General features: G+C 45.9%; 1 protein-coding gene across 1 annotated transcript in view; it reads left to right on the forward strand.

Annotated features, from left to right (window-relative positions):
* Nucleotides 1-27892, forward strand: part of MAPK8IP3 (mitogen-activated protein kinase 8 interacting protein 3) — a 76267-nt gene that overhangs the window by 20671 nt on the left and 27704 nt on the right. The window contains 8 exon segments of the mRNA XM_054993230.1: nucleotides 5615-5861; nucleotides 8344-8443; nucleotides 9008-9126; nucleotides 12460-12471; nucleotides 14513-14530; nucleotides 21129-21186; nucleotides 21881-22033; nucleotides 25931-26012. Of these exon segments, the coding sequence (XP_054849205.1) occupies nucleotides 5615-5861; nucleotides 8344-8443; nucleotides 9008-9126; nucleotides 12460-12471; nucleotides 14513-14530; nucleotides 21129-21186; nucleotides 21881-22033; nucleotides 25931-26012 (789 nt within the window).

The raw sequence follows: 27892 nt of genomic DNA on the forward strand, positions 1-27892 counted from the left end.
TTCTCTACCACTGACAGCTGGGGGAGGCTTGTCTTGCCAGGGGTGGCATTTTGCATGCAAAATGCCCCCCAGCCCTCAGGGGCCCTTCTCCCACCCCTCCTCCCACCCCCCACCAAGGCTCAGCCTGCTCCCACTTGGGGGGGCCATTTCATGGCCTCCCCAAGTAGGTCCTCTCAGCTCCTAAAGTCCACCCCTTACAGCCCCACACAAACCCAATTCCCCCCCCCAGCTGCCACACACAGACCCAAATCCCCACATTAGCCCCTCACAGACCCAAATCCACCCCCAGCAGCCCCACACCCATAACCCCAGGAACAGGCTGGCAAAGGCCAGCCCTCTCCCTTTGTTCCCTATGCTGGGAACTTCTAAATTCTCTTTCCCTGGCCAATTCTGCACAGCCCAGGGGTGCCACAATGGTGGGCACACTTCTGAGTGCCAGCTGGTCCCTGTGAAAGAGCACCTGAACCACAGACACCCTTCCTCAAGTTCCCCCACCACCTACAGAGATGGCTGGCCAGCCAGCCCCATTGTTCCCTATGATGGGAACCAACTGCACAACAAAGAATAAAACACGAACAACACAAAATAAAGTTTTTTAAAAATTATTTTCTCCCTTTCAAAGTACAAGTAGCAAAGCATTATGACACATTACACCAGCAGTCCCCCACACAGAAAAATAACACAACTCACTTAACATCAGAGAATCACAAAAACACAATTCCTGGCAAAAACACTTTATTTCTTGAACAGCTTTAGGTTACACAGCAGGGGGGCACACCAAAGGGCATTCCAGCATTCCAAAAATAACACAACTCACTTAACATCAGAGAATCACAAAAACACAATTCCTGGCAAAAACACTTTATTTCTTGAACAGCTTTAGGTTACACAGCAGGGGGGCACACCAAAGGGCATTGCAGCAGTACCTTACAAAAAAATAACACAACTCACTTAACATCAGAGAATCACAAAAACACAATTCCTGTCAAAAACACTTTATTTCTTGAACAGCTTTAGGTTACAGAGCAGGGGGGCACACCAAAGGGCATTGCAGCAGTATCTTACAAAAAAATAACACAACTCACTTCACATTAAAGAATCACCCCAAAAAATTGCTGCCAAAAGCACTTTATTTCTTTAACTGCTTTAGGTTACACAGTAGGAAGGCACAACAGGGCATGAAAGCAGTGTACTACACAAAAATAACACAACTCACTTCACATCAGAGAATCACCCAAACACAATTGCTGTCAAAAACGGTGAAGTGGGTTGTATTATTTTGTGTAGTACACTGCTATGTACACTGCTGTGTAGTACACTGCTTTAGGTTACACTGCTGTGTAACCTAAAGCTGTTCAAGAAATAAAGTGTTTTTGACAGGAATTGTGTTTTTGTGATTCTCTGATGTTAAGTGAGTTGTGTTATTTTTCTGTGTGGGGGACTGCTGGTGTAATGTGTCATAATGCTTTGCCTACTTGTACTTTGAAAGGGAGAAAATAATTTTTAAAAAACTTCATTTTGTGTTGTTCATGTTTTATTCTTTGTTGTGCAGTTGATTCCCATCATAGGGAACAATGGGGCTGGCTGGCCAGCCATCTCTGTAGGTGGTGGGGGAATTTGAGGGAGGGTGTCTGTGGTTCAGGTGCTCTTTCACAGGGACCAGCTGGCACTCAGAAGTGTGCCCACCATTGTGGCACCCCTGGGCTGTGCAGAATTGGCCAGGGAAAGAGAATTTAGAAGTTCCCAGTATAGGGAACAAAGGGAGAAGGCTGGCCTTTGCCAGCCTGTTCCTGGGGTTATGGGTGTGGGGCTGCTGGGGGTGGATTTGGGTCTGTGAGGGGCTAATGTGGGGATTTGGGTCTGTGAGGGGCTAATGTGGGGATTTGGGTCTGTGTGTGGCAGCTGGGGGGGAATTGGGTTTGTGTGGGGCTGTAAGGGGTGGACTTTGGGGGCTGAGAGCACCTACTTGGGGAGGCCATGAAATGGCCCCCCCAAGTGGGAGCAGGCTGAGCCTTGGTAGGGGGTGGGAGTAAGGGTGGGAGAAGGGCCCCTGAGGGTTTGGGGGCATTTTGCATGCAAAATGCCACCCCTGGCAAAGGAAGCCTGCCTCTTCATTTTTTCCCCATAGGAAATAATGAAGAAAGATGAGCAGCAGCATGCTAACAATATGCTCACCCTTCGCTTTCTTATGGGAGGATGGGGGACCTGCTTTGGGGGGGCCATAACATGGCCCCCCCAAAGTCCAATCTGTCTGAACCTTGGGGGGTTGTTAGAGAGGGGTTAGAGGAAGGTCCCCACCAATTTTGGGCTGATTCGGTGGGAAAATGCCTCCCCCAGGCGTCCGGGAAGACGGAGGCATTTTCCCATTGAAAAAAGCCGAAAGAAAGCCGAAAGAAGCCGAAACAAAGCTGAAAGCCAAAAGCTGAAACGGCTAGCTGTTTCGGCTTTCGGCTTTATCCGAAAGAGATTCTTGTTTCGGCTAAAGCCGAAACAAGAATGCCGAAATTTTTTTCCTTGCACACCCCTACTTATAAGCATATGGAATTGCTGTATGCACATGGGAACTATGCGATTGCTGAAACAGAAGTAGTTTGGGTATTAGAAATCGATAACATGTGAAATGGGCTGGAGAACTACATGCTGCAGTATCTGCATAGATTACTGCAGGTTATAACATGTCTTGACACATGCAGTGTCTGAGAGGCAAACAGTGGCTTAAGCCAGTCTTCCTGATATTTGATGGACATACTTTCCCATTCTGAATTAAATTTGGAGGCATGCTGCACTTCTGTACTATGGGGTGTGTTCAAATAAAAATTGGCCACTCATGCTTCTGCATGAGTCATTAATTGCTTAAAAGGTGGGAAACCAGAGCCTTGACTCATGCAGAGGTTCAACGGATAATCTTCTCTGAGGCTGAGTAATCGTGCTGCCGCTCAAACTCTTGAATGATCCAGTAATGTGTGACATACACTTAATGCACCCCCAGAAATGACCTATAGGGAAGAGACCAGGCCAGACCTCTGAATCCCACAAAGTTGTAGTCAACAGCCTTCTCTGTTGGTGGTCACCTTATTTAATTAAATTGGAACATTTAATGATTTACATGCTCTTTGGAGCGCTACTCCCCCACCCCACCCCGTACTCCCAAGCTTTTCCAGAATTAGGTTCTCTGGAGCTGGGAAACAAGTAGGATACTTTAAATTTGCTCCAAACATGCCTTGTTCCTCCAGGCAGTAGGGAGCAAACAAAGCGCTATCCATTTTGGTGGTGTGCAAACAAAGCTCTATATATCAAAATAACTGCCAGTGCAAGCGTGAAATGATTAAAGAATCCAATGTATGTGTAGAGAAAGGGCCATTATAAAATAAACTGTTCTGTTGTTCTTTAGTCAGAGAGAGTCCCTGTGTATTTAGTGTCTGTTGTTAGTAAGTTTGGTTATGTCCATGTGGCACAACTGAAAATAATAGGTATTCTGTAGGGCTCTTAAATCTTACAAACACTAATTAATCAAGGTTAAAGGGGAAGACCCTACTCCAGGCCAATTTGAACCAGATTAACATACACCACAACTCCACATCTAGTTTCTCATTGAAGCAGGGCATCCTTGCCTTTTAGAAAATGTATGGTTGCAAAGGGTTAAGTGGCCATCTTTGCACAGTCTTCATTTCTCAAATGGCTATGCTTCTTTTGAAAGCTGCAGAATCATTGATAGGATGGTACAGTGGCAGAATCCTAGTCCAGTATCATTGCTGTCCTTGAAATAATGGCCATTCCTTAAAACGGAACAGAAGCTGAGAGTTAGGGTGGTTGAGCAGATTAATGGAGTCCATAGGTCAGATCTGTGGTCCTCATGCTGTGACAGATATAACGCAGCCAGACGTAAGTTGTGGGTTCTCAGTTTCCGTGCATGTGGTACCTGATTTGGATCAAGACCGGGTCACGTGGAGAAGGACTGTCAGCTTCCCCCCAGGCCATTTTCCCAACCTGAAACTGTTTGGGAGAGGGAGTATTTGGCCTGTTGGAGAAACACATTTATCCCAGGAAACATGCGAGTTTCCTCAAATATTGTGTTTATCTCCCCCCCCCCCCGCCCAAGTATTTCAGATTGAAAAAATGGCCCTGGGGGAGGGAGGAATCTTCTCCACATGCACTAAGAAAAGGTATGTATCCAGTTGCCTGTAAAATGGGCTTCGCTCAAATTATGCAGTTGCTCCGTATTTTAAAAAAAGAAGAAAAACCCATTCCCCCTCCCCACCCACCTCTGTCTTGCCATCTACAACTCAGTAGGTGGTGTGGTTCTTTTCCTGATGCCAAGCCCCTTCCCCTTTTCCATGCAAGTACATGAGCTACTGGTAGGGGCTTCTCCCTCCACTTGTACAGAACGAGAAGTCCAGGGCTGCAGTTAGTTTTGTGCTCCTGGAATTCTGCTGCCATTGGATTATTGGCCCGCCCCACTCCAGAGTCGATTGGTTTGCAGATTTTTTTCAGCTCTGAAATCCTGTTTCCTTGGTTACCATATTAAGAAAGGTGTTACTGGGAATGGATATGATTGGATGCAGAACTTATGAGCTTGCTTTGTGCAAATGTGTGCCTCTGTTTTAACGGTGCCATTTTCTGGTTATATGGTTTGAAGTGCTGTCGACTCACAAGTCACTGCTGGATCTTTGACTGGATCCTTGTGGCTCCTTCATCCCAGTGACTTGCTCCTGAACATTCCAGCATTTTTTTGTAGCTGAAGTATAAACCCTTAGGGGGTACAGAGCTAGCTTGGTCCTGTGTGGGTAGAGCAGCTCTGTCTCTTTTAACTTTATGGTTAAATATATCACATAGCAGGAACGTTCTTTAAGGTCCGAGTGAATTCTCCATTGCAGCATCCCTACATCTGGCCTTTTCCTGAATTCTCTCTCCTCTTGGGGGCAGATTGGCCCATCAATAAATTAATCATTTATGAGCCCACCTTTCTCCTGAGTAACCAGGACCCAGTTTAACTTGGCAGAAAAGTTCCCAATGGGCTGGTGGTGGTGTTTGGCAGTTTAGAAGGAGGCCAGAGGTGAGCTTGTGTCTGTCATGGTCACTGGCCAGGTCGTAGCTGTGTGGCCATACAGGAGCTTTTCTGCTTAGCTTGTCCCTGAGCAGTTTTAGTGGCCTGATCCATCTCATTTTTTTTCCATAGGAGGATATCTTGAAGGAATGTGAAGTGTGTTAGGTTTGAAGCAATATGCTTTTATACGTTGCATGCTTTATGTGAGAGTCACACATGGGTGCGTTTCAGCGTAATGGAATGTTTTAGAGTCCCAGTTTAGTTCATCCTTTACAATGGCCCTGTTGGGTAGGTTAGGCTAACAGGTATCCAGCCTGCTTTGTGGCTGTGGTGGGGATTTGGGCCTGGTTCTTCGAAGTCCAGACAAACATTCTGATCATTGCGTTGCGCTGATCCGGCAGGCTGTTCATTGATGGTTGCCACGAGGGGCTTTTTAGTGAGCAGCACTTGTCATCCCATAACGCTACAAGGCAGCCACCAAGCCAATAAATGGAGAAATCAACTAATATAGTGATGCCTTCCCCCCTTTTTTTCTTTTCCTTGTTCTCCAAACAATGCTGGGTAAAACAGTGCCCAACTGAGCAAATGTCTGAATCAGGACAGTCCTCTGCAGCGGCTACACCGAGCACCACTGGAACAAAATCCAACACACCCACTTCATCTGTACCCTCTGCTGCCGTCACTCCTTTGAACGAGAGCCTTCCGCCCATGAACGATTACAGTATCACAGCCAAGAATAACAAGCGGTCTCGAGAGAAGCGGAACAGTCGGAATATGGAAGTCCAGGTCACCCAGGAGATGAGGAACGTCTGCATAGGTATGGCTAGCTGTAGGCCTCGGGTTGCTTCCAGGCTTGCAACAATCATTAGAATTAGTCTTGCCACATCAAAAAAACCCCTTCTCCTTCTTTATAGCTAAATCTCATTGGGTATTTTGTGGTTCTGGCTAAGCATGCTGGCATTAGTGCGGTGTACAGAATTTAGAATTTTGAAAACCATTTTTAATTTTTTTTTAAAAAACGTATTGTTTGTATTGCTTTTTTGCTAAAGTCATTTTTATCCTGTTCTTCCGTTGATAAAATCAACTCTCAGGATGGGCTGCAGCAAAAGACCCTGCCGAAATGTGCAGTAACAATAGTACACCATACAACTGGCACAACCCACCCTGGGATAGACTTAGAAATGGACTAACCATCTCGGAACAACCAGGATGAGCCAGGGACCATCCTGGGAGGGAAGATCAGGGAAATCAGGGATCGCCTGGTCCCACCGGACCTGCTCGAGAGCCCTGAGATCTCAAGGCCTCAGTCTAAGGGTGTGCCCCTGAAGCCTTAGCCGTGGCCATCCTGCTAATGTGCCAGACTCTGGAATAGCTAGCCCCCTGCCTTGTAGAGCCATACCCAGGACCACCAGTCCTCCTTCAGTTGTACACCAGCCTAGTGAGAGTGGCAGATCTCCTAGGCAGCTTGATGATGTTGAAGCGCTGTAGCAGTAGCCTGTGTTCCAGCTACTGAGCCCAGATCACTGCCTCAGTGCATATAGTGATTTGCAGGATGAGGGTTCAATCCAGCCCTGACTGGATGAAGTCCAGGAATGAAGTAGGACTTTTTCCTTTGCAGGGTATTTAAAGCCCTGCATGCTGGTTCACGCAGTTCACGTGGCCACTGCCTCAGTTTTCCTGTAAACTCAAGACCTAGAACACTCAGACTCAGGCCTTGACTTCTGTGCTACCTTTGACAACAACTCTGTATAGATCCCTACTGCTTAGTCCATAGCCAGCTTCCCCCTGCTGCTGAAGACAGAACAACAGCCAGCAATATGACATCAGCATGCTTAAAAACTGGTTTAAGTCCAGCATTGGTAAAAGACATACCATCTAATTGCAACTAGAAATGGGCATGAACCGAAATACGAACCAAAGTTCATGACGAACCGTGATGGTTCGTGGTTAGCGAACCAGCGGTTCATCAGAGCCCATTTCTGACAAACCGCCACGAACTTTAGACTGGTTTGTTTGGTTCGTTCTTTGGTATGTCACTGCAGGAGCAACATCTGACGTTTGCCTTAGTGGAGTTTGAATGGGAGCTTTTGAATACTGAAAATTACTTCGGTGAGATAACCATCTTTGAAAGACTCAGAAATGCCCCGCCCCCAAAGAACCGGTCTGCCCGTCAGATGGTCTAATCCAACCTGCATGTATTCGGACCTATACTTGAATTTTGACCCTATGAGCTTTTTGAGTACACTCTAAGAAAATTGATGGACTTTAGAAGTATTAATTTTTCATAGGCGATACCATCATTGTTTTGCACTAGCACTTTATGTATGGGTCTGTATATGAAGACTGTGTATACTAATATGTATTGAATGGCAATTTGAATTATGAAATAACAGTAAGAATAATTTTGTAATTTTTCTAAATCTCTATTTCGTTAGGTTTTCGTGACTATTGTAACTTTTTGCTATCTCTTTTCGGGATTCTACGCTTTTTGCTGCATTCAGACACTATGACAGGCTGTAATTGATCTCAGATCTAGGCACAAGCACAACTTGTTTGGTGAATTTGTGTGCCAAGGAACAAGAGAATGGGAGCATAGCAAATAAGCTCTGTTCTTGCATGATTTCAGTTTAGTTACAGCTTGTCATGGCATCTGAATGTAGCCATTATATGGGGGAGGGAGGAAGAAAAAGATGGCTGTTTTTGACCTACGAAAACCTAAATATTATTGTGCTTGCCCATACAAGCACTCTCAGTATGTAAGATCGTTGCAGTAACAAATTCCATGCTTGATTTATAAGGCACCTTAGGTGGTCACAATGCTGGACTGTCAAGGTCTGTGTTCTCTACTCTGACCAGCAGTAACTTTCTAGGGTCTCAGGTGGATGTCTTTCACATCCATCTGAGATGCTGGGATTGAACCTGCGACCTTCTGCATGCCAAGCAGATATTCTGCCACTGAGCCATGGCCCTTCCCAGACTAGAAGGTATGTGAAGGTCATATATGAGTGAACAACAATTTTCATGATTGGAGACCTGCACTCTTTGCTCGGTGACGTTGTCTGTGTTTGGGGAGCATCTCAACCTACCCACAGCCCTGCTCAACAGAGATTCTGTCCAGCCAATGGCATGTTCCCATTCGGTCTCTTTGTGTGAAAAGGGCTACTGTCGCTGATCTTCCACAATGTGAACTGCATCGCCTGTCTCCTTGGTAAGCGGAGAGGCGCATGCACCCTTCTTGGGTCCCAAAGCTTCATTGGCCTTCCTGAGCTCAATTTTTTCTCTCTCTTTTCATCTGGTAGGAATGGGAAGTAGTGATGAAGGGTCAGATTTTCAAGACATTGATTCAACTCCAGAGCTGGACATGTGTCAAGATCCTAGGCTGGAGCGCACTGGAAACAGGTACATACGTTTTTTTTAAAGTTGTTGCATGCATTACGTCTTACTAGGCAGCCTCTTTGGAGTCAGAGTGGCAATGGCCTGGCAATGATTAGGGCACTACAGGTTTAATTATGCACCACACACCATAAGGGACCTCCAATGGCTGCTTTTTTCTGCATAAAAATAGATATGGGAGAGGGCAGTTTGGAGCACAGGAGCAGAGCTGGGGAGGGAGTGATTAGCCGTTCCTCTAGCTGATGCTTTCCTGCTATACGTTTCCCCCCTCTTATCTGCCAGTTTCCATATAAGCATTTTCTTATATGAAGCTACCTTATACCAAACCAGACTACTGGTCCACCTAATATTGTCTGCTCTTATTGGCAACAGCTCCTCAAAGTCTTGAGCTAAAGGTGGTCTTTTGCATCCTGGGACCTTCTATTTGGCAAGCATGTGCTCTGCCTCTGAGCAGCTCCAGACCCTCCCCAATTCCGTGGGTCTTCTGCAAATGATGTGCAATGATGAAGGGGGAAGTATGGCTGCAGTCACATTTCTTGGTTTTTGTGGTTTTCCCTCCTTGCACCACAGCCCTACGCAAGGGATTGTCAACAAAGCCTTTGGCATCAACACGGATTCGCTGTACACGGAACTTACCGAGGTGGGCTCTGAAGCCATCGGTGATGTGGACGAAGGAGCAGATCTGTTAGGTAAAGGATGCTTGCTGAGCGCTGCTTTTGAAATGCCTACTTTGTTATCACAACCGGTCCTTTGAGGAGGGTTAAGCAGAGAGATAAGGACCCAGGTCAAGATCTGAAGGAGGTTCTGCTAGATCATTAAATGTGTTAAAATTCCCGAGTGGAAGAACACCTTTGTACTGATCAGCAATAAAATCTTGGAGTTCTTGAGCATGCGGAAGGACTCTCGGTGCATTTCTGAACAGAAGTAGAGTGGAGTAACTGTACACTGTACTCTGCAGAATTCTGCACCAGAAATATCAGAATCCTGCATCCTGTTCAAATTAAGCAATTTTTTCATTTTCTGTTCTTTATTTTGTAGTCTTAACTAATTTGCATGACTTATTTTGCCTGATTTCAATGGGCTTAGACTGGAGTAACTCTGTTTAGGATTTCACTGTTAATCTGCTAGCCTAGAGAAAGGCATGGAAGTATTGAAAGTACTAGTGCCCCCCCGCCCCCATTCCTTCTGCCTGGTTTGTTAGTTTTCTTTGTGCAGGGATTTCTCCCACAATTTAAAGTGCCATAATTAGAGATGGGCACAATCTGCATTACAATAGAAAAAAATCCATGATAATGGCGATCGCGCGATCGTGACCCGGCGGATCATGATCGGCCAAGGCCAACAATCCGGCAATCGGGAGAGGCCAGGATCGGGCTCAGATCGGGGATCCAGACACTCAGGCACCAGCAATCTATTCCCCTGGCAATGAAGCCAGGGGAAGGCCTAAGCTCTGTTTGCCCTCCTTCTGTCGCCCTGGAAACCCGAATGGAAGCCCAGCTTTCCTTGATCAGCAGGGCTTCCTTCCAACCACGGAGCAGCAAAGCAGTCACAAGTTGGGAGAAGACACCCAGGGGAGGGAGGGGGAAGGGGGTGTTCTGTAGCCATGGGCACTCCAATCTCATCCCTGCAAACCCTGATAGGCAGCTCTGACGGCCAAACACAGACGGCCAAACACAAACACAGATGCTGCCGGCATCACCCACCATTCCTGTATTGCTGGGAACAGCGGGGCGCCCCTCCGCTTTTGCCTCCATGATCCACAATCCACGGCTCGGGAACAGGAGATGATCGGCACAGATCGTTAATTCGGGATCGTTGGTGGCGCCGATCCACAATCCGCTGGATCATTAAAATTTTTTGGATCGTGCCCATCTCTAGCCATAATCCAGGAAGGACTGTCTCTGGTGAATGGTTCTGACCATTGAAAATCCTCCTTATTCCCCACCACCTTTTTTGAGATTTCATCAGGCATTGTCCATTACTTTGCAGTCATAAGGACTAGGAACTTTTTTTTTACAAAACCCCACAAATTATAAGGAAATTGCAGTGCTTTTGCCTAGACTCAGCTTTACACAATAAAAGTTCTGACTGGTAACATGTTTTAGTACATTAATAAATAACTGCTCCGGCTGTACCCTTAAGCAGTTCATAAAGGGAAGTGAAGAAGCAAGAAACAGATCAGAAACACTGATAATTAAGTAACTGAAGACCTATAATACAGAATTTATCAAAGTTCATTAGCTTCTGCTTCCAGCTTTTATGATTTCCTTCCCCTCTTCTTGTTTTTGTGTTGCACCAAGTTCTTGCCCAAACTCATATTTGTGTCTTGCTAATTCGTTCCCCCTCCTTCCAGCATTCTCATCCAGTTCCTCTCTGGTTGTTATTTTGTTTAATTTATTAAATTTGTAGCTCGCTTTTCCATTTCACATGTTCCAGGCAATTGGCAAAATTGACATTGCTTAAAGTAATGGCACATAATCAATAAAACAAAAGGTTTATAATTGAGCCAAGAATGTTACAGCCACTCTTATGTTATTTTTCCCCCACCCAACGTAGGAAGATTTTTCTTTCAGCATTTATGCACAAATGACTTCCTATAATACCTACAAACTGGGTTGTCATGGGGCCAGTTGCCAACTCATGGCAGATATTGCACACCCAATTGGAATAGGAAACATTGGCTAGAGTCCCTTACCCACTGCTGGAAAATCAGTATAGAATTTTAATTGCTTGTTTGAATTCCTCTTCTACTCTAGCCATGGATCCATGTTTCCATCTTCCCATCTTTTGATGTTTATTGCAGCTCAGGGTTTTTTTTGTTTTAGCCAAATGCATTCTTGCATTGTCTGATCCAGAATCTTGAAAGGAGGCGCAACTGGCTGTTGCTTTGTAGCTGCAGCTGCTGGGATGGAGGGTGGGTGGGAGCAAATTCGTTTTCTCCTAGGTGGCTTGAGTGTTTTGGAGCATAATGCTTTTGTTCCCTCAACTAAGAGGGAACGTCTGATGAAGATAGGATTCCAAAGGACACAGAAGCGGTAAGTGATGTAATATCTTTAAAACCAGGCAGAAATGTAAAATCTGTAAATCAAATGCTGGCCTGTTCACGTCAAGCTCCGTATGGCGGCCCACTGAAATCTGGTCTATACATGCAGCAGAACGAGGTCTCAGGTGGTGAAGGGCTAAAAGGGCTGCTCTGTGAACCATGTGGAGGACAGATTACACTTCAGAATGTTTCATCTGGTGAAAGCTTTCTGCAACTAGAAAATCCACGGAGGGCAAAGAGATGGAGGAGCAGCATTCCTCCCATTGTGCTAGCTTTCTGTTTGCAGGAAGTTGTTTATGCAGAGGAAACGGTCAAAGTTGAAAGTGATGTATTTTCATTCTACTGCCTCAAGCTTCTACCCCCTCCTTCTGTTGCTTGACCAGACCGGGTCCGACCCTCTTGGGTTTGCTGGTTTTCTACCTGTTGCAAAAATGCCCGGTTAACGAGTGACAAGTCCATGGGCTGTTTTGGGCATGGGAGAGCCAAGTTGCGCACGCTGGCTTCAGCGAATGGTTAAGGTTCCAACTGAAAGTCATGGATGCTACTGTGAAAGTTGGTTGGGTTTTTAAATCTGCTCTGTTAAGGCAAGGAAGAAATCCAAGCCAAGGAACTGCCTTTTGTCCCACAGTTGAAATGGAAAGCCTTGTAGGAGACGCTAGTGGGAAAGTGGGGTTTCATCCAGAATTGTGAAATGTGTAGACTCCTCACCCCTATTTCATTTGGGGGAGGGGAGGGAGGGGAAATGACCTCCTCTCTCTACTCCAGATGTCCCTTACGTAGATTCATGCCATTTGCAGTCACGGCAGGTCTTGTCTCTTACTATTTCATGCCTTTTGACATTGAAATGGCAAAGTCATTGTTAATTTTTGTTATCCAGACTTTTTTATTTTGTTGGTTTTGGTCACTGATTGACTCTTTTTTTTCCTACTTCCTTTCCCCTCCTCCTGTCTCTCTGTGCTTCGCTGGACATGGCCCATAGGGGAGTTTTCAGGTGTGTATCTCTCCTCTGTTCAGATTCCTTGTTTGTTTGCCCCCTCCCACCTTTTGGTTCCTTTTCTGCCCCTTCCCCTATTTGAGTTTTTAACCAAATGACATGGGTATACACATGTGATACTCCCCTGCTGTCGTCCAATCACAGTTGGCTTTGCAGCCTTTGTCCTGCCTTTCCCTTGTCCAATTAGCTTGCACGATTTAAGGTTCCAAACCCCCTTTAGAACATTGCTGCTTTTTGCTCACATGGCCCGCTACATCTTAGTAAGCTTTTTTTTTAAATAAGCTTTCTGCAGGCTTGCTCCACTGCTTTGACCCTTCCCTCTTTGGGACCTGGGAGGTGGGATGAACCTGCTGTTAATGAACCTCTCTTGTGGAGGGGGGGATTTTGTTTTCAAGAGTAGGCAATGTACCCATTAAGTTCCTCATTCTGAGTGAATTCATTTTGCAGGCGGCATTAAATTAGGTAGGTGGGTAGGGGCTCAGAACTTGTAGGATGGGAGCTGAGGCTCGGTTCTCACAGCTGACAAATTTGCGGAAGATCGAGGTATAGAGTCAACCATTGGAGTTGTAGCTGGAGTCTTAACAGCTGTCAAAGGGTATCTTTTCTAGAGGAATATTCAATCTGTATACTTAGGGAGGCAGTTAAGTAGTATTGCGTGTAGATCGAATTTCCTCAAAAGAATATCCTAGAGCAGGTGCAGAGAAAGCAATCTCATGGCTAAGGGGTTCTGGCACCTTCTGTGAGGTATAAAAATGGAGGGGGGGGGGCTTTTTAGATTAGACAAAAGGTCAAAGTGGCGGGCACAGACATACATGAGAGAGATTAATGAGATCATGAATGCTGTGGGGAATGTGGACAGAGAAGATTGTTTTTTATCTCTGACAGTCAGTGCTAGAATTTGGAGGCTGCCCAGTGAAATTGAGTCCAGATGAAAGAAAGTCCTTCTACCAGAATCAGCATCAGAATCTCCTTTTTCCAGCATTGATGTTTTTTCCGACTGTTAAAGAAATGCATGGAGGAAAGGCCTGTCCGTAGCTATGGGCCTTAACTGGCGAATGAAGCTTCTGTGTGCAGTGACAGTATAACTCGGAGTGCCAGGTGCTGAGATGGCTTTTGCTTTTCTTGCCCTGGTTAAGCGTGTCTGGATGGCCACAGTTGGGAATTAGATGCCAAAATAGAAGGGGCTTTTAGTCTGGTCCATCAGGGCTTTTTTTCTGTGTTTTACTATGGCAGTGGGAAATGTGTACCATGGTTCCTAGCACAGGCAGGAAGATTTTCTCTGTTCCAGGGAATGAGGGGAGGAAGGAACATGTAAGCACAGCGATCAATCAGATAATGGATTGGTTTGTCATCGTCCCCCCTCACTCATCTCCTGTATTTCTTCCATTCTGGAATTCAAGGTGCTTTGTATAGGGTTCCCCAGAAGTCTTAGCTTTAGCAAGGTGGCTGGATCATGTCCCATGCAACCTCACCTTGGGGGTTCAGTCTGTTACAACCAGCCTTCTGTTCGCAAATACAGTCAAAGCAGTTTTTCTTTCTTTGATTTTCTTGATTGACATTTATTAGATAATGCCATACTGATTAATACTTGGGAGGACTTTTCACTTGAGAACCAGTGCCTTCCTACCACCCTTTAGCCCCCCATGTAAACACCCTGTCTAGCTGTTCTTCCACCTCCCCCAGACTTCATTCGGGCTGCTGTTTTGGTAATGTGCCCCAAGAAGGACAATATATCGAAAGCTCCATTGTTTCTTCAGGGTAGAGAGCAATGGCAGAACCAGGACATGCCAGTCAGTCATTTTATTTCAAAATCTCCCTGCTCAGCCAGATCCAAAGTGGACAGAGAACAGTTCAGGCTGCGACGTAATTGCGTTCCACACTCATACCCTCAAAGTGCATCACTGTTTTTTTGCCATTTACAGATTGGACTTTAATGGCTGCTTTCTCTCTCTTCTTCTCTTCCCTCTTTTTCTCTTCTTTGTCCCTCTCTTTCTGAACCCTCCCTTCCTCTTTTTCACATATGGAATGACTTTCATAGTACGGGATGATTTCTTTGGTAAGGCGAAGGCCGTTTTTAAACCTATGGGTGTTTTCTTTCCCCCGTTTCTGTTCATTTGGCATCTCTTCATGCTTTTTCCAGGATTTCTTGGACCTATTTGTTATTTGTTTTGTTTTTCATTTCTGTGCTGGTGATGATGTTGCTTTCTTAAGAAGCAGTAGATGGTTTTTCCATTGATTTGGGAGTTCTTCTTTTCTGTTTCAGGATGTCATTTTGAATCACTTGGATGTTTCAAACAGCTCGGAAGAGGCAGGCCAAGGGGTGTGGCCTGGAAGTGTGTCTCATTCCCTGGTTGATTTTTCCTGGGAATCGTTTTTTGTAAAAAACCAAACACCCTTCACGTGAGCTTTTACATTACTAGTTTCAGAGTCTGCCTCTTGACCTGGTACCAGAGCAGGTGCATTTTGGGCACACAGTTCAAACTATTAAACTTTTACTTTTAGGGGACACTTTTTTTAGTTGATTAGTCTAATAAATATAAAACATTTTGATGGATGAAAAAGACCTTGTTGACTCAGGCATAGCTCCTATTTTTTTTACAGGCAGTCTTTAATACAAATATAAGAATTGCAGAGAGCAAATGCCATCTTAGAAGAGGTATTCTTTCCAGTGTGAGACAATGGAGAATACTTCTGCTAAGATGATGCCTGCTGCAACGTACATAAGAACATAAGAGAAGCCATGTCGGATCAGGCCAATGGCCCATCCAGTCCAACACTCTGTGTCACACAGTGGCCAAAAACCAGGTGTCCTCAGGAGGTCTGCCAGTGGGGAAGGGACACTAGAAGCCCTCCCACTGATTGCACCCCCCCAAACACCAAGAATACAGAGCATCACTGCCCTAGACAGAGAGTTCCATCTATACCTTGTGGCATAAGAACATAAGAGAAGCCATGTTGGATCAACGTACATGCTTCATCTAAATATAGTGTGCTTACCTCCTTTAGAACAATTGCTAATTCTCATATGCAAATAAGCAGATTTGATGAAAACTCATATGATGAAACAGCTAAGGTTCATCTTCGTGTCTTCTTTACAGTCCCACAAGGGAACTGCACATGTGCAGGCCAACCTGCGCATGCGCAGTTCCCATGTATGCCTGCACAGAAGAACATTCGATGAACAACAGTTACAAGTCAGTGCAACCCTGTTTTTCTTTAATTGGGTCTCAAGCTGATGTATTTTAGAAAGCTGTGTTGTATTCAAACTTGCGCCTCAGGGAGAAAACTAAGAGCGGAACTACAAGTGACAAAAGGCACAGATTGGACACTTGTCAGCTTCCCTCAAGTTTTGATGGGAAATGTAGGCAGCTCGGCGGAATGTTGGACAAGTGACAGTTGAAAAGTCCATTGGACAGCAGTCAGAGAGACAAGCCGCAAGACTAGGATGCCTACATTTCCCATCAAAACTTGAGGGAAGCTGACAAGTGTCCAATCTGTGCCTTTTGTCACTTGTAGTTCCGCTCTAAGCTAGGCTTTTTTCTTGGGCTTTCATGTTAGTTTTCGTCAGACGGAAAGCCTTCCATTGTGCCTTCTGCAATTGTGAAAGAAGACTCAGGTTGCCTGTGCCCCGATGCTTCCTCTCAAAGTTTATATTTGCCCTGGTTGCTTTTTATTCTAGGGTGGTATCATATTTAACTGCCATATGTTAAAGCAAACTGAAGAAAAATATGCCTTAAACATTTGAAATTTGTGATCTGTATAAATGATGCAAATTTATTTATATATGTTTATTTTGGACAACAGGGCAAAACCAACCAGAAATCAGGCAAGCTGCGGTCAGATCTCCAGTCTTTAAAAAAAATATTAAAGGAGCCACATGGATCTATTTTAATCGGAGCACTAGAGGAGGGGGCGTTTAACCCTTTTACTCTATACCATGTTCCTGCTACTAGCCTTGCAAAAGCGATTAGCTTTGCAAAAACAACAACAAATTCAGGCATGATAAGTTTGTTGGTCTTTTTCTTTCTCATTTATTTCTTTTTTGTTGTATGTATAATGGGGGTGGGAATTTAGATTGGGAAAAGCAGTGGGGGCAGAGGGTTAAACATGTCCTTCCAGGGCTGGATTAAGATATGCTGAGGCACTAAGGTGTGTTAAAGCTAAGCAACAACCCCCCCCCCCCCCGCATAGTATCATCAAAAACGTGTGTTCTGACATTTAAATTTACTATTTTTATTTTTAAAAAAAATTAGATGGCCCATGTAATCTGAAGTCCTAAACTACAGTTTACTTAGATTGTGCAGAAATCTGATTCTGCTTCCTTCCACAGACTTGTGATTCTTATCCAGTTTGGACTCCCCACCCCCCACCCCAATGGGATATCCAATTATGAATTTCCTGAAACTGTTTCAGTCCTTATTTTGCTTCTCATGCCCATGATGGGGAGCAGAAAACTTCTTTGCAGGGTGGTGCAGCTCTGCAAGCCTATCAAAAACCTGAGATTTTTTTTTCAGGTTGAATTCTGTGGCCCTCATAAGTTCCACCCATGTTCTGTGTCATCCTGGGGTAATAACATACACAGGCTCCAAATTTCATTGTTTTTAAAATGGCACTATGCAGTTCAGACCTTGGCATCCAGGACCAGAAAATTCCCAGCAGCTTGGTTGCTTGGGCACCAAATTTTTTTTATGTTGGTACCCAATAATATATGAGTCAAATGAGTCTTCACTCATTTGCAAACCCAGTCTTGCCACAGTGGCTGATTCCGCACGCGTTGGATAATGCACTTTCAATGCACTTTATCAATTGTTTGAGGTGGATTTTTTGTTCCGCACATGAACAAATCTATTCCAAATGATCTATAAAGAGGATTGGAAGTGCATTACCCAACGTGTGCAGAATCACTCTATGTAAAGTGTGAAGCATTCTTTAATTTCCTATCCAACAGGAGTCTTCATCTCCATTACAGAATTAAGTCTTTTTTATTTTGTTTGCCGATCCGCAACATAACATGTATCTCACATGCTGTCTGAAACATCCGAAGGGTTCATCTCTTTTTGTCTTACTGGTTGTTGTATTTTTTTTTCTCCCCTGTCTTTCAAAAATGCAACCACTGCTGCTTTTCCATTACTATTGGGAACTTGTCTCTACCATCATAAATCCATCCTATCTCATTGTGGGAAGAAGGTGTGTGTACAGTCGGGGTTGTGTTGTGATGTGTTTTCACACTTCTCCTATGCTGCTGTGGCTCTTGTGAACTTTTCATTTGTCTGGAATGTGTGTTTGGTGTTTTACAGTTCAAGTAAGCAAAAGGAACAGCATAATAATAACAACAACAACGTTTTTCTACCCCGTGTAAAGGAGGAAGAGAGTTTTGAATCTAGAAAAAGTAGAATGAGGTAGAACTTGAGAGTTTGCTTCCGGTTTGGGCTTTTATTAGCTGAAGTGAAAGAACAAGCGAAAAGCAATGTTTCCCTGTGTTGAAATCTCAATATTCCTTGTTCCATGAGTGGGGACAATTTGGGTAGTGCGGCTGAGTAGCAGATCTCCTGTTTTCAGGGCTTTTTTTCTGGGAAAAGTGGTGGTGGAACTCAGGACCGCACAATGATGTCACTTTGGGTCAGCTGGAACAAGGGGGGAGTTTTTTAAAGTTTAAATTGCCCTCGGCGAAAATGGTCACATGGCCGGTGGCCCCGCCCCCGATCTCCAGACAGAGGGGAGATCTGGGGGTGGGGCCACCGGCCATGTGGTCATTTTTAAGAGGCGCCGGAACTCGTTCCACCGCGTTCATGCTGAAAAAAAGCCCTGCCTGTTTTGGATGTAGAAGGTCCTAGATAGTAGGAGTTTGGAAAGATCCCTATTTATCTAAGACTTTGAAGAATTGTTACCTATCAGAGTAAACGATACTGAGCTCAAAGGCTCAATGTTAATTGATTCTGAGAAAAATTCTCCCTTAGTTTTGCAAAAATTAGAACTATTGTAGCTCCCCTTTCTCTTTCCAATTTGAATTAAATTCACGCTCCTGCACAAGAGCCATTTTTTTAAATGTATGCATCCACACTGCTGCCCATGTAACCTCAAACTGCAGGTTGGGTTTTTCCTCTACTCTTTTATGGGCATTTACACACATGAGGCTAAGGGCAAAGCTAGACATTACATGCCACGCAGAGATACTGCTGAAAATGGCACATGCCCACCCTAAAGTTCACACTGCATTTCTTGACACCATCATATTGTGTGTCTCTCTGGCTCCACCAGAAACAGCCACTGGTGATTGAGCTGAGTTGCGGCAACACAGCCTGTGATGATATCATAATTCTGGATGTGTGATGCTACAACATAACACAAGAGAATGCAGTACAGAGATTCTTCTGTTTGGCAGTAGCCCTGTGTTGCAGTCTGTCCTTATTGTGCCTTTCATATTTCTGCATTTCCAGCATTCACAGATGGCACCCTAGTGTGTGCAAGGCCCAACTTCAACCCTGTAAGATCTAGCTCATTAGTTCTGTTGTTCCCCTTTCTATTCTTTTTTTACTTAGAAGAGAGGCACAGTCTGGTCTTGAGTGGGGAACTTGCTGCAGCATTTATAGGGAGAAAGATCATTTTTCTGATCATTCCTTGTAGAACTGGGAACTGATATTCTCAGAGGAGAGTGGGGAGAGGTTCCTAACAGAAACCTCATCTCCAGTTAAAGGGATCTGGTAAGAGGTTATGTAAAAGGCCCTCTGTCAGTCAGCGTATTTGAAAGTGCCATTGATAGACCCAGGGCTTTTTTTCTGGGAAAAGAGATGGCGGAACTCAGTGGGTTGCCAGCACAGGGGGCAACTCTCGGTGGGAGGTGGTGCCCCTGGTACCACATGTGCGCGCGCAGAGTGCATGCATGTTCCCAGGGCCAATGACATCATTTTGGGTCAGCTGGAACAAGGTGTTTTTTTAAAAGTTTAAATCGCCCTCAGTGAAAATGGTCACATGGCTGGTGGCCCCGCCCCCTGATCTCCAGACAGAAGGGAGTTTAGATCAACCTCCACGCTGCTCCAATGGAGTTTAGATTGCACATAGGGCAATCTAAACTCCCCTCTGTCTGGAGATCAGGAGGCGGGGCCACCAGCCATGTGACCATTTTCAAGAGGTTCCGGAACTCCGTTCCACTACGTTCCAGCTGGGAAAAAGCCCTGGATAGACCAACAGTCTCACATAATGTAAAGTAGTTTCATGTGTTCACACGTGTATTATTGTGGTAGAGTGCATGTATTGCATGGAGGAGGCCCCATGTTCAGTTCCCAGCATCTCAATTAGAAGGATCTCAGTTTGTAGGTGTAAAAGATTCATACAAAAAGAATTGCTCCCGCTCAAGAGTAGCTAAAACTGGGCTGGATAGACTAATACTCTGATTCAGTGTAATGTATAATATGGAGTTAAGAGGATCAGGTTGTAGGTGGGGTGAAAGATCTGCACCTGAAATCTGGAGACTGCTGTCGGTCAGAGTAGACCGTCCTGACCTGTGTAGACTGATGGGCTGACTCAGTAGAAGGCAGCGTCATGTGGACTGAGCCAGGGCTATTGTCTGAATTCTCAGTTGGTACAGATGTTATCTCAGTAAGAGGCAACAGCCCAGACACATAAGGCCAAGTGTCTGAGGGGCCTCCCAAAAGCTGTTTCTGCCCATAACTGACATGCAGAATATATTGGCACGGGAATTAGTGGATGCCACTAGCACCGATTGCCTTTTGGGGTGTGGGGAAGAATTGAATATCTTCCCAGAGCAGGGGGCATCTATCAGTGATCATTAGGCATTCTGTCTAGGTGCAGAATTGCCATGTGGTGAGGGCTAGATGGGCCTTGAGCTAGCTGGAACAGCAGGGCCATTTGCATGTTGAGAAGGCATGATAGGCAGAATCACGGTGAGGCTTCTGTTCTGGCTTGTTTCATGAGCCTGGATGGAAAATAAGCAGCCTCGATCCTAAAGGTCCTTTTCGAGTGTTTGGTTTGGATAGAAATTAACACTGTGGAAGGGACTGAGTAGAGCTGCACTCACTTGCCTTGACCTACCAGCCTCCATGCATCCAAGCACAGCATTTGTCTGGAACCTGACAGGGTAAACTGAAATGCTTGCTTGCAAACCCCAGGGAAACGGAGGCTAGTGGGTCATTCTTGCAGAAGTTGTGCATTGGGTGCGGCCTCTATGCAAAAGAGAACACTTGAATGTGGAGTCAGGGCCAGCAGGTGTGATCTCAAGCAGCCTCCTTCACACATTCATGTGTACTCAAATGAGATACCCTGGGCAGTTGCCTGATTTATCTCTCAGCTGGAATTGGTGTGAAAGTTGCAGTGCAACAAAGATTCCAAGCTCCAAATGTAGATCCAAGAATTGCCTCTAGTGCTGTCATATACTCTGCCCACCCTGTGAAGGGCAGTCTCTGTACTTGGGTGAATGGGTAACTCTGCAGTTCTAGGAAGGAAGTAAAACGCAGGACATTTTTGCTGCTATTCCAAGATTTCAACATGCTGGGAGACAGTTTGGGTTGTGTAGCTAAATGCATAGCCTGTTTACAAGGCATAGTTATCCCTTCAGCAGATCATATAGTTTTGCCTTTTCGAAGGGTATGGATCAAATCTCTGTGGGTACTTTTATTATTTGTCTATTTCCTCCCCAGGAATGGGCAAGGAAGTGGGGAATCTTCTCTTGGAGAATACGCAGCTCCTGGAAACAAAGTAAGAAATGAGGAATATTTGTTGGCTTGCTTGTAGTGTGTGGCATGTCTCAAGGACCCCTTGAAGAGCCTAGGATTCGGCCTCAGACAAGTTGAGGGAGGGCATTTTTCCAGGAAAGCAAAAGCACCAGTGAATCCCACATGTGCCAAACTGCATAAAGCAATATTTAAATGGCTAAAATGGGTTTTTTTGTTGCATTTTTGGAGAATTTTTAACCAGCTCTACTGGAGCTGGTTAGAGTGAAGTCAGAGGATAGGTTTTTCAGAGAGAACAGTTTTAGAGAGGCGTTGTGCAGCATGCTCACGTATTGCTTGTCACACCATTGTCTTTGGCCAAATAGACTTTATGAAAACACACACAAACTTGCAAAGCTCATTTTGCAGAGGTGAAAATGGGATGAGTGTGCATGCGCCATAAGCATCTCTAACCCTCTTTCAAAAACCACCTTTGACTCGGGAAGACCATTATCTGTCTCTAGCCTACGTCATCTGCATCTTGCACTAACACCTGGTATAAGAAGAGACTGCCATAAAGTAATGTGAGGTTTTGGCGTGAATATTATTTGAATCTTTTTAAACTCCCTGTCCCCATTCTCGTCCAAACTCTCCACTCTTCCTGATTTCACTACTGTGGCATACCCATCTCATCATAGTGCCTTCTTGCTAAACTCATTTCTGTTTTATTTGCCTTAAAGAAATGCTTTGAATATAGTGAAGAATGACTTAATTGCGAAAGTCGATCAGCTCACAGGGGAGCAGGAGGTGCTGAAAGGAGAGCTTGAAGCAGCAAAGCAGGCAAAAGCCAAAATGGAAGCCAGGATCAAGGAACTGGAGGAGGAGCTGAAAAGGTGAGTGACCCCCTCCTCCAGGGTCAGCAGTTTTCTTAAGTGCAAAGTTTGTAGACTGAGTTCTCTAGCTTCCCCAGAGTCACAATGAACTTTCCTTGTCAAGCTTAATTCAGATGTTCATCGTTGGTCTTCCTGTGCAGTCCCACATGGTACTGTGCACGCGCAGGCCTGCCAATTCGGAGGTTACTTCAGCTGAAAATCCACTAGGGGGCACTCTTGCTCTCTATTGCGCATGCGCGGCTGCTTTCCCACCGAAACAGCCCCTAGGAGGGCGGAGTGCCCCTGATACCCTCAGTTCCTCTTTTGCCGCTGGTCGAAGAGGTTCTTGCTGATACAACGGACGGATAAGTGGAATTTCTTCCTTCTTAACTTAACGTTTTCAGTACAATATGTCTGAGAAGGCTGTATTTAAGCACTGTACGCAGTGCAATGGGGAAATGACCAAAACAGATGGTCATTTTTTGTGCTTGATGTGCCTAGGGGAGACCCATAACACCCAATCCTGTCGGCACTGCCTGAATTTCACCCCTAAGGCTGACTTTGGTGCCAGCCTGAATTCCGAGACCGAGCACATGGGGTTTGAAGACCCCGAGGAGTTGGACGCTATCGAGCTCCTCAGAGGCTGCAAGACGGTCGGATCTGAACCGCTCGGGTTCGAGGACACCAAGGCCTCGGGAGCCTTCAACTCCAGCCACTGGTACGGGTCTGACAGAACCGGCCGGGGAACTGAACCTGGAACCGAGGTCACCGGTCAGGTTGAATCTGATGACCGCGACCCAACTAAAGAAGACAAAGGAGAAGAGACTGAAAGAGGCCCAATCGGTTCTGAAGGAGGGGGCTAGGCCGGAAGGCAAATGCCCTTGGAAGAAATCTAAGAAGTCGAGGCACTCACAGACCCAGGAGTCCTTGTCATCGACTCCGAGGAAACAATGGATGGAGCAGGAGGTACTTATAATTGACCCTCCGCGCACACCATCAATTAGATAGAAGTCACACTCCACTTGATCCAAATCATGGTCGGATTGCTCTTCGCAAGAGAAAGGCGAACCTCCCCGCAGGAGACAGAGATCCCACCGATCTCCGAGAGACAGCGACCACTATAGGAGGGAGGAGAGCTCCTGGTCTCGTCGACAGCCTTTCGATTCCCGAGTGGATACCGGGCGCACGTTCCTGACTGACAAACTGCGTAGAGAACCTTCACCAGAGCCAGTCAGTAGGCACCAGTTCTTCTCCAGTTCTAGGATGGCAGACCAATTATCCGAGCCGGAGGCCTTCAAAGAGCCGTTCCGGAGGAGTGACAGCCCCAGTCCACCTTCTGATACCTCCCCAGAGGCAGCCATGGTTCCAGGGGCTAATGAAACTGAAGAGTCAACTTTGTCACTTACCTGCGAATCCAGACCTCCTGTCACAGAACAGAATCCTTCACCACGACGTCCAGAGACTCAGGTTGACGGCCTGGCTGATGACATAGGCGGGTCACTTTCTGATGCAATGACTCATGCCATTCTTAATGTCAGGCGTTTGTCGACCAGACAGTCGTATAGTCTGAAATGGGACAGGCTCAGAGTCTGGGTGGAATGCAAGAAACTAGACCCAGTTAACTGCCCTTTAACTACAGTTTTAGAATTTTTGTTGGAACTAAAACACAGGGTTATCCAACTCCTCTGTTAAAGTTTACTCAGCACGATTTCTGCTTTCCATGCACCAGTAGATAATAAGACTGTTTTCTCCCACCATACTTCGAAGTTGTTTTTGAAGGGTCTGAACAGTTTATTTCCCCCTGCTAAGAAGGTGGTTATTGAATAATCCTTTTGAACCCTTAGCGACATGTCACTTGAGATTGTTATCCATGAAGGTAGCCTTTCTAGTGGTGGTCGCTTCAGCAAGGAGGGTGAGCGAGTTAGCCGCATTGAGCGTGGACCCACCCTTTTTAAAGGAACATCCTGATAAGGTGGTATTGAGGACGAAATTGGGGTTTCTGCCTAAAATTGTATCAAAATGCCATGTGTCACAGGAAATAGTCCTGCCTGTATTTTTCAGGGGAAAATTGAGGCAGAAAGGTCCCTCGACACTTTGGATGTTAGAAGGGCGATCCTTTTTTTACCTTGACCGTACGAGGTCCTTTAGACTTGATTCACAACTCTTTGTCTGTTTTGCAGGTCCTAACAAGGGTAAGAAAGCCGGTGCTCAAACTGTAGTACGATGAGTGGCGCAGACGATTAGACTGTGTTATAAGAATGTTAACTTGCTGTTTCCCCTGGAGGTGCACGCTCACTCCACCAGCTCACAGGCGTCGTTGGCAACGCTTTTGAGAGGAGTGCCAATACCGGGCATCTGCAGGGCGGCGACTTGGTCTTCAGCCGACACCTTCGTGAAGCACCACGCCTTGGATATCCTAGACAGGAGAGAGGCGGCAGTGGGGACAACGGTGCTTCATTCGATTTTTTCGTGACAATTTCCGCTACCCAGGTAAATAGCTTGTTAGTCTGCCATGTGGGACTGCACAGGAAGACCGACGATGAAAAACAGTGTCGCACTTACCTGTAACTGTTGTTCATCAAGGTCTTCCGTGCAGGCACACACATCCTTCCTCCTTCCTTGGGTAAGCCTTCCAAGTTGAGGTGGTACGGTGGTGAAAGAGGAACCGAGGGTATCGGGGGGCACACCGCTCTCCTAGGGGCCGTTTCGGCGGGAAAGTAACTGCGCATGCACAATGGAGAGAAAGAGTGCCCCTAGTGGATTTTCAGCTAAAGTAACCTCCGAATCAGCAGGCCTGCGTGTGTGCAGTCCCATGTGTGCCTGCATGGAAGACCTCAATGAACAACAGTTACAGGTAAGTGCAACACTGTTTTTGCTCTGGATTACATTTAAGGACGCTTAACTGAGGTTTCAGGCGATGACTAAATTGAGCCACCATGGCTTGCAATTGGCTGGCAAACCAGAATCAACAGTCCCGTGACCACCACCCCTCTCTCATTTAAAGGTCAGTGACTGGAGGCCTGTGTCCCGAATCCATCCTTCTGTTTCCAACAGAGACACAAATTTAATTTATTGATGTATCTATTTAATTGATATCCTGCAGTTCTTTCATCATGGAGCTTGAGGGCTTACTTTGGATTCCCAGGTGCAAACCCATCCAGGCACCAACCAGATCCACATCTCCTTAGCTTTATCGAGGTTGCTCTATGAGACTCCCTTCAGCCATGCCCCGGGTATGATGCAGGAGTTTTCTGTGGTGATAGTGCCTGTGGTGGTCTGCTTTTGGGGACGACGGTCAAGCTGCTTCACCTGCTACCCCTCGCTCTTGTCTCCAAACAGGTAGGGGTCCAGTAGCATCTTAAATACCAACAAGATATCCAGGGAATAAGCTTTCGAGAGTCAAAGCTCCCTTCATCAAATACAAGCAGAGATCCCTGAGTCCTTATATCCCAGCCAAAAGCTGGGGGAGAGGTTGCAAAGAAAGGAGTCAGGATGCTAAAGTACAGTGTGAAATGGAATCAGCTTGATTGGAGCATGGGAGAAACGCTTAGAGGTAGGAGATACAGAAAATTAACACTGTAGTGAGATAAGAATGCTGTGTCCCCTATTCGTCCCAGGGGAAGCCATCGTTCTGAATTAGTGAATGAACTCAAGTTCAGCAATGTCACGTTGTAACCTCTCCTTGAACCTTCTCTGTTGGAGGATATAAGGGTTCAGGGATCTCCATTCCTACTTGTATCTGACAAAGGGAGCTTTGACTCTTGAAAGCTTACACCCTGGAAATTTTGTGGGTCTTTGAGGTGCTACTGGACTCGAATCTTGCTCTTCTGCTGCCGACCAACATGGCCACTCATCTGAAACTGTCCGTAGGAAAGGAGTCGTAACCCCCTGCCATCTTTCCCTCTCCCTCTTTTCTAGAGTAAAATCAGAAGTGATCGTTGCCCGACGAGAGCCCAAAGAAGAGGTGGAGGATGTAAGCAGCTATCTCTGTACAGAATTGGTATATTCCATTATTAAAATGCTGGGGAAGGGAGGGTGAGGGTGGGGCCTGGAGTGTTTCTTTTTCATGTACCTGAAAAATAATGCTATGTCCTTCTGGGTGCAAAGTCACCACCGGCAGGTGTTTCCATTGGATATGACCAGATTCTGGTTCACGGTGGCCCACCTTGTGGGCCTGATCATGTCACAATGGAAACTGCCTGAGAGGAGCAGCTGCTCCCCTGCGATCAAGAGTTGGCTGCGAAGGTGCAGTTTGATGACGTCATTTAAAAATGCCTCTGCTGCTCATTCTCCCACAAGGACTCTAGGCAGTTCACAAATGACCCATCTGCTATGGAAACAGAAGTTACAATAAGACCAAACCAGAAAGAGCGCCCTCAGAATTTTAAAAAACCAGCCTAATCCCAAAGCTCAGCAGAAAACTTCTGCCTCAGGTGACAGAGGGCCACGCTACAAGTGACACCTGACACAGGTTGGACACTTGTCAGCTTCCCTCAAGTTTTGATGGGAAATGTAGGCGTCCTGGCCTTGCAGCTTGGCTCTCCGACTGCTGTCCAGTGGACTTTTCAACTGTCACTTGTCCAACATTCCGCCAAGCTGCCTACATTTCCCATCAAAACTTGAGGGAAGCTGGCAAGTGTCCAACCTGTGTCAGGCGCCACTTGTAGTTTGGCCCCCAGTGACCTTTATATTCCAAATACCAGAGAGTCAGGGAAGCTATCAGAAACCGTGTGGGTATAGTTTTGGCTGTGCTGCTCTGAAGAGAGATGAAAGCTCCTCCTCCACCCAATACAGCTCACAAATGTGTGGAGACAGAAATCCTGAGGCAAATGGCAGCTAAAGGACTCCCGTCTTGGACACCACAGTTCCCTTAGGGTCCAATATTCTTCAGGGAAAGAACATTCTGTGAACCCAAGGGAGAGGGAGAAGAAAGAACCGGGGAAGACATCCAAAAGGAGCTTCCCAGTTCCTGTTCAGGCGGGCACAAGATGCCTGAGGAGAGACAGTTCATTTCACCTCAGTCACCTGTTTATAAGCTGCCTTAGCAGATCCCTTGCTCCCCAATCCCACTCTAGTTCTTGGAAACACGTGATGTCCTGTTGCTGCCCAGTCGGCCCATACATTCAGAGCTACCTTCTGCCTGGCTTTTGTTCCTTGCTCTGTGTTCCCCTCACTGCTGACTTGACATGTGTTTGGTTTTCCTGTTCAAGCACCTTGATGCCATGCAGCTGGCAGGAACGGTGCCTTTCAGCACTGTGTCATGATCCACTCAACCCATTTACTAGTGCTCTGGCAGCTAGCTGTCTCGCATTCTTGTGAGTCATCACTTATCTCTGGAGCCCCTGCCGCTCTGCCACAGCTCCATGTGCTGGCTTATACCTGTGCTCATTTTGGACTTTCCTAGTTCCTCATTCCTTGCCCACAACTTTCCAGTGTCTTAAAAATCCTGCTTGTAGGAAGCAGCCCAACTTTTGCCAGGCACAAATCAGACAAGCCTCTTCAAATCAGAATGTGGTGAAAGAATTGTAGGACAGAATTCTAGAATATGCTTTCCTCAAGCCCTGAAAACCGGCCGTCTGTCTATCCCGAAATGCTTCCTGTAGCCTCCTGATCTGCAAGCATGTTAGTGGTAGCTGTTTGGAAGGGAGTGCAAGGCTGCATTTCGAATCTATCCCTTCTCTCCATTGCTGCCCAGTGGTCAACAGGGTCTCCCCCAGAGCATCATCCAGGTGATGGGAGCAACCAGGTGAGCTTGGCCAAACTACCTAAGAAGGGCCAAGACTTCATCAGTGCTGTCACAGCTGTTCCCTCCATACTTCTCCACTAATATTTGGGAGCTTTTTTTTGTACAGAAAAAGCAAGCTGGTGTTAATCCCTGTG

This window comes from Eublepharis macularius, chromosome 12, assembly GCF_028583425.1.
Source record: "Eublepharis macularius isolate TG4126 chromosome 12, MPM_Emac_v1.0, whole genome shotgun sequence".
NCBI lineage: Eukaryota > Metazoa > Chordata > Lepidosauria > Squamata > Eublepharidae > Eublepharis > Eublepharis macularius.